General features: G+C 36.6%; 1 protein-coding gene across 1 annotated transcript; it reads left to right on the top strand.

Moving 5' to 3' along the window:
* Window positions 1-1,367: 1,367 nt before the first annotated feature.
* Window positions 1,368-8,765, top strand: SGMS2 (sphingomyelin synthase 2). Its single transcript, XM_008945563.1, has 5 exons — window positions 1,368-1,822; window positions 2,603-2,720; window positions 4,454-4,607; window positions 7,411-7,577; window positions 8,562-8,765. The coding sequence occupies exons 1-5, from the start codon at window positions 1,368-1,370 to the stop codon at window positions 8,763-8,765; spliced, it is 1,098 nt and encodes a 365-aa protein (XP_008943811.1).
* The last annotated feature ends 944 nt before the right edge of the window (window positions 8,766-9,709 follow it).

The following is a 9,709-nucleotide window of genomic DNA, read 5'->3' as shown; positions in this document are numbered from 1 at the left end:
TTACAATCCATTTAAAAGTACCAGGAAGGAACAATTTTTTTTTTTTTTCCTGCAAGCCATAGCTATAATTGCTATGCTTAATAAGTTAATATAAAAACCCGAGTGCGACTCTACTTTTAGGTTGTTAGGTTATTGTTCATCTGCAGTTCAAATGCTCTTTCATCTTTAGGATTTGGAAAAGATGAAAGAAGAAAGCAGGGGTCCTAATCTCTTTTTTTTCCCCCCTTCATTTCAACTAGAGCAATGTCAGTTCTGTAAAGGTGAACTATATTCCCTTCTCTGTGTAGGAAATGTTGTTATAAAACGTATGCACATATCTCAGTAGATAAAAAAAATTGAATTTTACTGAATTGGCAAACACAGCCTAAAATAAATCCTGTGTGATAATGGATCTTGCTATTTGTTCTTGTTAAACCCAAAACTATTTAGACATTTTCAGTTAACTAAAGGACAAGCACAGATCCATTTGTAGTCTCTTCTACATGTAGGTTACCTTAACTAAGACTCTAATCCAGAGGTATATTTGTCAGTTCTCTAAGTTTCAGATGCAATTTGATGGGTACCACAGTAGCTGTGTAGACACATTTTTACTTTTTTTTTTTTTTAAATACTCATTTAGATTCAAGAAAACTCAATGGAGCTATGCATTGGGTAGATTATCTAGGTGAATCTAAATTACTTTATGCCTTACAAAATAAAATCTTGTAGTACCCTTGTTTTCTGTGCTATCACCTGGAGTAACAAGATTGCCTGATCTCTGTGGACAAACTATGTTAATATCTGTAGGAACCCTAGGGTTGAAAAAAGATATTTTGTATGGAATGCCTCTAAGCAGTAAAATTCAATATAGCTGCAAACATGGATTGGTCTTAATTCTGAGAACTGTGCTGTCACAATCATAAAGTCTTCTTTTTTTTTTTATTTTTAACAAAAATCCCAAAACAGTTCCTAAACTGATCAGAGATTTCTCAAGTTACTCGGAAGGAACTGGCTTGAATTATTTCATAATAACCACCTGTCTGTAATTTGCCTTCGGACTGTATACGTAAGTAAACTTGGATGGAACTTAGAATAAGCATTTTTAAGATACTTGTTCAGTGTCACTTTACTAGTTCTGAAGGTCCTCAGTATCTGTTTGTGTGTTTTTTCTTTTTTTTCCAGATGTTACAGCTCTAGGGGAAAGAAATATTTATCTTCACAATTGCTTTACAGTATCTGAACAGTGAAAGCACAATGGACACTTTTTAGAGTTTTACAGAAATCAGAAATCATCTAGGAACAGCACTGTTGGACTTCAAGGAATAACAGACTTCAAAGAACCCATAAACTGGTCACTGATAAACCTGGTTCGGCCATACAGTGTGGGGATGAATACCATTGAGACAGCAAAGCTTGAAGAGCATATGGAGGGTCAAAACAATGACACTTCCAATGGCTACTCACGACCTACTCTCTCAGTCAGTGAAGAGAACAAAAATGGCACTAGCAAACCAAAGGGCTTGTCTAATGGCTTGCGAAAAACAACAAAGAAATATCCTGATTACATCCAAATTGCTATGCCTGCTGAGTCTAGGAACAAATTTCCTCTGGAATGGTGGAAAACAGGCATTGCCTTTGTCTATGCTCTCTTCAACTTGATTCTAACAACTGTCATGATCACTGTGGTCCATGAGAGAGTACCTCCAAAGGAGCTAAGCCCTCCATTGCCTGACAAGTTTTTTGATTACATTGATCGTGTGAAATGGGCTTTTTCTGTATCAGAAATAAATGGAATGATACTAGTTGGGTTATGGATATTCCAGTGGTTGTTTCTTAGATACAAGTAAGTATATATATTTCTTCTACTGCTGTATGGTTTTAGAATGTTGGTTTCCCACTTTTACTTTGGGTAGAAGAAATGTTGTAGTAGTAGAATCTGTAGCAATATTGTAGAATAGGGCTGGCAGGAAAATGACAGAGGGATAACTTCTTTAGAGAATGTTTCAGCATTCATATTGGATATGGAACCAGGTTTCTCCTGATTGTTGAATAATATCTTTTAAATCTGAGTTTCTGACACCTATGTTGTACTAGTAAAGTTTATTCTGGGCTTTTCAAAGCGTGTTTACTGATATGGCAGTGTTTAAACAGGGGGAAGCATGATGATGATGTAAAAAAAATAGTCATCCAAATTTGAGGTGGAACCCATTGTCCTCTACAGCTACACTAGAAGCTTTTACCTTTGTCTTCATTTGCTTAAAGTAAACAAATTAAGTCAAGTGTGTGGTTATAATATGGGACTAAAGAGAAAGAAGGTCACTGAGTTGAGGAAAACTGCCTGGCTTCACACCTAAGTTAGACAGAGGCCACACTGAATTGTTAGCTTGCTTTGGTGGGAACATTGTGGTGGTGATGTGCTATTGTGAGCTAGCAGGACTAAAACCTGAAGAAAGACTTTTTAGCAGTTTAGAGAAGCGTGGTGAAGAGCAGCAGGAAGAGCTGCTCTTGTTTCTAGGGATTTAGGTATCTAATAAAGCTTAGAGCTCCCTAACTGTTACATGTATATCCCACATGTGAACTTTGTACTCAGTCTTGGTTTTTTCTCCCCTTCCCTTGCTTGCAGATCAATAGTGGGACGCAGGTTCTTTTTTATAATAGGAACTTTGTACCTGTACCGCTGTATCACTATGTACGTTACCACCTTACCTGTGCCTGGGATGCATTTTCAGTGTGCACCAAAGGTAAGACCCTTTGCCCCCTCAGTCTTGCCCTAGCCTCTGCTGGAATCCTTATGGCTCACCAGAGCAAACAGAAGACAAAATTCCAGGCATTATTTAATAACGCATATTACTTTCAGTTGATGTCTTCAGAAAAAGGGATAAACCAAAAGTTGTGTAATACAGAGAGAGCCTCAAGCTGTTGATGCAGTTAGGATGCTTTGAAGAAGAGTACCTATGTTGAAATAATGCTTTTAGCAAACTAGTTAACTTACTGCTGAAGCTCAAGCTAATCACTCTAATACTGCAGCAATATTTTGTTCTTACATGGTGGGGTACTTTTAAAAACCCACCATGTTACTGTGTGCTTTGTCCTGTTTCTCACACTGTTTTCTCAAGAGCTATCACACTACCTGAATTCAGCTGCCTGTCTCTGCTTCCAACCTGAAAAAGTTATATAAATGTGACTAAAACAAGTTCAGCTATGTAAGTGAGCTTATACAAGTAGAAATATGTACATGCTAATATTTCCACAAGAATATTCCACAAGAAAATTTGTCAGTGTAGTTAAGTGGTGGGACAAAGGAATTCTTACTATCATTTTACATTACTAATCAAAAGTTATAGACATATAATTGTCTTGGAACAAACTGTATCATGCTGGCTGCACTGAAAGTGCTCTTGAGAGAGTGAGAATCAGTTTGGTTGTTCACTGAGAATTTTGAAACTTAAAAATATTGCTAGTCTGCCTGTGGGATAAATCTGTTATTTTTTGGGTACCATCTCATTGGTCTTGAGCTACAGCATGGTGTCTATTCAGTCTTATTCTTTCACATTAGGACAATTTAGGAATATAGCAGATGAGTTGCTTCTCTTATGAATCAGTAACTATATGAAAGAGTTTTATGTACCACTATTTTAAGGACTGAACTGTTTCATTCTAATAACTTGGGAAATGACTTTGTGTAGTAGATGGTGTATTGAGGGGTAGGAAAATGTAAGCAAAGGAAAACTTAAAACATCTCTGCTGAAAGAACATTTTGCTAGCATTAAAACTGGATAAGTTACTTGAACTCTGAAAAACCTGATAGCTCTTCTAGATTTTCTTTTTTGTACCATGTAAATATTTTTCTGATTATGGAAAACTCAGTTACCTCTTAATCTTGTTTATTTTTTTTCCCCTCAGAGTTAATCTTTAAGCATCTAAGTGAAACTGAGTGTTTTCCTAGTATTGATAAGAAATCAAAAGCTATTTAAAAAAAAATAATCCTGATTCTGAGTAAGTCCTGACTAAATTGATAATCAAATCTAAAATTATGCAAGTTTGAGGTTTTTGTCCTGTAAACAAAGAATGTCAGAAGCGGTGCAAAAGGTCCTACTGTATTGGAACCAGTTTTGAATGGGTATTATCTGTTGTGTCGATGGCTATCATGAGATACCTGACCTTACCAGGCTATAGTGTTTACCTTTCCAGTATATTCTGCATCTCATTCTCATACAATGCATATTTTAAAATAGCCTGGGAAAGCATAGATAGAATGCTGGTGTTATCAAGCTGATCTTTAGCACCTGTCAATTTTGATACGCATGCTTATTTGTTTAAGAAAATGTGAAAGAGAGCCAAAGAAAATGCAGATAACTTGTGTCCTTTACTCCCTGTCTCCCTGACTCCACATAGGTTGGACAAGAAGTTTACTCCAGTCACTTATGATGTGTCTTATATTTTTTTTTTGTTACCTTTTTTCCTGGTGTTCTAGTTGAATGGAGATTCTCAGGCAAAGGTTCAGAGGATCCTGCGACTGATTTCTGGTGGCGGTCTGTCCATAACTGGATCACACATCCTGTGTGGAGACTTCCTGTTCAGTGGTCACACTGTGGTATTAACTCTGATCTACCTGTTCATCAAAGAGTGTAAGTGATGGTATTTCAATACACTTTAACGATTCAAATCCATTGTACTGGGAAAACACACAAGTGCATATAAAACTATTGCCCTCAAAGTTACTAGTCAGCTGTACACAGGCTGTACATGTAGTTTGAAATGCAAATCATAACTTGGACTAAAAATGGAGTGTGGGTGTAAAAAAAAGTGGTGTGGGCTTTAATTAAGGGTTTAATGTGTCTAGACATATAATCATAGAATGTTTTAGGCTGGAAGGGACCTCTAGAGGTCATCTGGTCAAACCTCCCATACATGTCATATCTGTCTTTATATATAGTGTTTATTGGTCGACTGAAGCAAGCTAGCTCTTATTAACTGACAGGTTATTCAAATTTGGGGTAAAACATACTGTAGTTAATTTTGCAAATTAGCTACGTGCAGGTTGGCTGATATACATTAGATTTTAAAGAATTATTGTGGCTTGAGTACAGTGTCATTGCACACTTAGAGTACATCCAGAATCAAAGTTGCTTTTTTGGAGTGTGCTGTAGACGAGTTACTGTGACCAATGTAAAGGTGATTCGTGTTCCTTGGAGGTCTTCTGTTAGTCTCCTACTTAGGCCTCTTGGAGTTGATAAAAAACTTGGCAAGCACACAGAAGACGTAGTTGGGGTTACAGTTTCCCCTTTGCTTTACATTACTATGGGGCATGGAGGACAAATTATCTGTGCTGCACACACAGCGTTGATTGAAGCTTTGGAGAATTGAGCACTAACTTCTAAATCTGATATGTGGTAAGCAGTGCTTCTGCCCTGGGAACTTGTCTGCTCATGAATGCATAGTGGGGAGTTCTCTTTCTAGAAAGTTCATGTTTGGAATTGAAATCTTCTACTGTTGTGTCCCAAACTATGCAAATGCTAGCTTGGCTGATGGGAATGTGTAATTCATACTGAAGCAAAAATAAGACAAGCCAGCATTAGCTGAATACCTTTCTTTTAATAAAATGTTGAGGAAAGGAAGTGTTGCAGTGCTGCATTCTGCCTTAAACACAATATAAAAATGCCAGTTTAATACAATAAACTTCAAAACTGCCAATGCGAGACACTCCAAACAGTGATTTAAGATGCTGATCATAGTCTGCTGATTCTTGGGCCTAGGTCTGTTCTGTAAAGTGTACATTGTTTTACAAGAATGGCAATGGGGCAACGGCACGTGTAGCTCATCAAAATTGCCATCATAGTATTGGAAAAATACATTTGTTGTTTGCCTTGTTTTGTGTATGTTGTCACAGCTTGATGCTGGTCACATGCTCTTTTATTAGTCTTTAATACCAGGAAAGAGGCAGATAACCCAATATTTTTGGGGCTAGTATGACTCACATACTTCTTTCATAAGACTCTGGAGGAATTGTGGAAATTCTCCTAATAAGCCCTTTGCTGCCTAATTGTTAGGCATATATTTAAGTAAGTGGAGTTGTGCTCCATAAATGAGGAACGTATAGCTTTCCTTTTTCTGCCTTATGTATAATTAGCAAAATGTTATCTAAGCAAGGGCTTAAGCTGTAGAATTGCTTTGAATTACAGGTTGTTTAGTATCCCTTTCTGCTCTTTTGATGATATGTCTTCAGTAGGAGATGCATTGTGAAAGTTTTTTGTATTTTTCTGGCTTAGTGGATTCTTTTGGTGTGCTCTTCTATTACTTTCATCCTTTGCTGCTTCTTTACTTATTCCCCGGCACTCCAGCTCTTTTTTTTCCCATAATAGTTATACTGAGGCTAAGAATATAAATGTCTGTTTTGCTTGGGGCTGTTACTCAACTTTTTGAGATTACTTGACTCACTATAATTTTCAATTTTTAAAAAAATCAGATATAGATTTACCTGCAATGTCTTGAGGAGAGTTACAAAATCTTACTGTTTTGACACCTGCACCAAAATTAAGTCCTCCTACAGGAACTATTCTTCACATGCTTTTCAAACTATTACTGGGTAGGTTTAAGATCAGTAACCTTTCTGCTGGTGTTTGTGAAAGTACAGGCTGACCATTGCTCCACAAGGCAAGGAGTGCCAAAACCTCCCACTGCGAGCGAAATGAAGTCCATTAGCCTGTCAGAAGTTATGAATGGTTGTTGTGACACCCAAGGCATTTTTCAATGGGGAAAGAAGTGCAGGGGAACTTTTCCACTGAAGTGGCTTAAATGCATTTTGAAGAACAGCTTTGCTCCCATTTGTTAATCTTTAATGAAAGGGTATAAATTCACATACTGTACTTCCCTGTACAGTGTATTACTGTTTCACGGAAGAGAGCTTTCATGCAAAGCAGCTAAAACCTAGGAATGAAAATAGGAGTGTCTCTTCCTGTATAATCTGTGATCTCTGCTCAGGTTATATCAATTCCAGACAGTTTACTTGAGTGTAAATTTACTTGAGTATAGATGTGTGTATTGAACTTCTGCTCTTTTTACAAAGTTAAATCATAGTGTGCGCCTTGCCTCAATTTTGTCTCTTCCCTGGCACCCCATACCCTAGAAGTGATTTAACTGGAAAACGTAATTCATTTGACTAGAAAATGGGTGACAGTGCTAACTGTAAGCTCATTTTTTGGGTCATTTTACAAAGAGCTCAGTAAGTTTGCATAATTCTGTAGTCTTGCTTTCTGTCAAAACAGGGTTCTTACACCAATATGCTATAAATAAGTTTTAAAATTCAGTAAGCTGAATTAAATCAGCTCAGTTTTTCCTTTTGTGGATTGATATAATAATGTATATGGCTTTTGTGTTTCTGTTTGTTTTTTGTTGTTTTTTTTTTTTCCCCATCACCTTCTTATTTGGCAGATTCCCCACGTCATTTCTGGTGGTATCACTTAATCTGCTGGCTCATGAGTGCTGCTGGCATTATTTGTATCCTTGTTGCTCATGAGCACTATACCGTGGACGTCATCATTGCTTATTATATCACCACACGGCTTTTCTGGTGGTACCACTCGATGGCCAATGAAAAGGTGAGTGGCAAATACCTTTAGAATCAGTGTATGGCCTGCGTTTGTTAATACTGCTGAAAGCTCAAAATTACTTCTTAATTTCAAAATAAAAGTAGAGGTTTTATATTGAAGTCTAAAGAAGTTGGGTCAGGAGTTTTGCTTTACTGTAGTTTAAGTAAATATTTAATGGATTAAGATGTTCTTTATTGATATGGGCCTTGTATTTCAAAATTTACTTTTATTCTTGAAATTCCTGATATTTTGGCTTAATTTTTTTTAAACTTTAAGGCTTTATTGCTGAAGTTGATGTATATTGAAGTCTAAAGAAGTTGGGTCAGGAGTTTTGCTTTACTGTGGTTTAAGTAAATATTTAATGGATTAAGATGTTCTTTATTGATATGGGCCTTTTATTTCAAAATTTACTTTTATTCTTGAAATTCCTGATATTTTGGCTTAATTTTTTAACTTCAAGGCTTTATTGCTGTATTTGATGTATAGAATAGCCCTTGTTTGTCTAAGCTTGAGTAAACAGTAGTTTAATAATACGATCCCTGACTAACCTAAGTTACCTAGACCATACTAGAATTCTTGTGACAGTTCTGTAAGTGTCCCTAAAAATACAGGGCTCAGAAGGTATCTGCTGCAGTTGTTTCAAGAACACTTTCAAGCAGGAGCATAGCTCTCAAGCCATTTTAGTCTACTTTTCAGTGGATGTGGCATGCCTGAAAGGACTGCTAAGATTTGAGTGTTTTGTCTTCCTACATTTTGTACAGCAACAAAGCTTCCCTTTATGTTAAAGGTGTTCAGTGTGTAGTATATATGTTTGGTCTGTGATGTATATGCTATCTGGATACTTTTTTTCTAGGCTACATGCACCTTGTCTTTGCAGAAATAGATGCAAATATATTGCATCTTTGTAGTTGTCTTGACTCAGCATAATTGATTACAGTGCTGTAAACTGATGGTCTGTTTCCTTTTCTTTTTCACCTACTTGTGCCAATACAGACTTTAAAGGTCTCTTCGCAGACAAACTTTCTCTCTCGAGCATGGTGGTACCCAATATTTTATTTCTTTGAGAAGAACGTGCAAGGCTCTGTTCCTTGCAGCTTTTCCTGGCCAATATCTTGGCCTCCAGGCTGCTTCAAATCTTCATGCAAAAAGTATTCACGGGTTCAGAAGACAGGAGAGGACAATGAAAAATCTACTTGAAGAAAAGCAAGAAAGCATCTGCTCTGGTTTTTGGTTGGTTGTTGTTGTTCTGTTTTGTGTTGTGGTTTTGGGTTTTGTTTTTTTTATACCAAAACGTTAATGCTGTAACCAAAGCTCTTAAGAGGACTACACTGTAACTGAAGAAGTGGACCAATCTTCTGTGCAATTGATTGGAAAGACAATTGTAGACACAATTATTGCCATTTCATACGTTTTTCTACCATCAGGCTGTACAGACCTATTCTACTCTTCAGTGCTAACAGAATGCACCACTGATGGGATTTTTTTTTTTTTTATTAAAGAAAAAATGGAGCAGGACTTTGCTTTACTAATGAGATAGCGGTGCCAAAGACCACGTTAACACTTTCATTACTAACTATCACTCATCCACAGAAGCACCCAAAAATCTCATCTTCAGAGTTCTGGAGTGTGTAAGGGCAAAAACATGCTAAATGTAAAGGCACAATACTGGCGTACTGAGGTATATATATAAAAAAATTAACACAGTTCTGGGAAGTGGTTTGTTGCTTTATTCTTGCTAATGAAGGTAAGGCCTTTGTAGGACTCGTACAGCTGGAACAGAGTCTTGACTTTTTCTTTTTACACTCTGTGGGTACATCTTAAGACCCTAAAATACTGCTTACCACCATTATCTCCCATTAACCAAATATATACCAATTTTTACGTTTTTATTAGTAATTTTATATTTAAACTGTTGTGCTACCTGATGACTTTGCAAATTAAGAATAGCTTGTAACATCAGAGCTCAAGGAGTCTAAAATTTTATTTTTAAAAAAGGACAGTTTCAAAATCTAAATATTTAATTGAAGTTTGACCTTGTGTATATAGCTATACAGTGCCTATTGGTGTATGTACATGCATAGACACACAAAAGCACACAATGCTGTGTAGTTAAACATACACTAAACAAAACTATATATTGG

The sequence above is a fragment of the Merops nubicus genome, unplaced genomic scaffold (genome assembly GCF_000691845.1).
Source record: "Merops nubicus isolate BGI_N331 unplaced genomic scaffold, ASM69184v1 scaffold11610, whole genome shotgun sequence".
NCBI lineage: Eukaryota > Metazoa > Chordata > Aves > Coraciiformes > Meropidae > Merops > Merops nubicus.
The sequence above is the reverse complement of the archived record's forward strand: the minus strand, read 5'-3'. Positions and strand labels throughout refer to the sequence as shown.

Excerpts from the sequence above, each read along its gene's own strand:
- SGMS2 (XM_008945563.1), top strand. The coding sequence starts at position 1,368 with ATGAATACCATTGAGACAGCAAAGCTTGAAGAGCATATGGAGGGTCAA. Across the intron at positions 1,823-2,602 it reads TGGTTGTTTCTTAGATACAA|ATCAATAGTGGGACGCAGGT; the intron begins GTAAGTATATAT and ends CCTTGCTTGCAG. Across the intron at positions 7,578-8,561 it reads ACTCGATGGCCAATGAAAAG|ACTTTAAAGGTCTCTTCGCA; the intron begins GTGAGTGGCAAA and ends GTGCCAATACAG.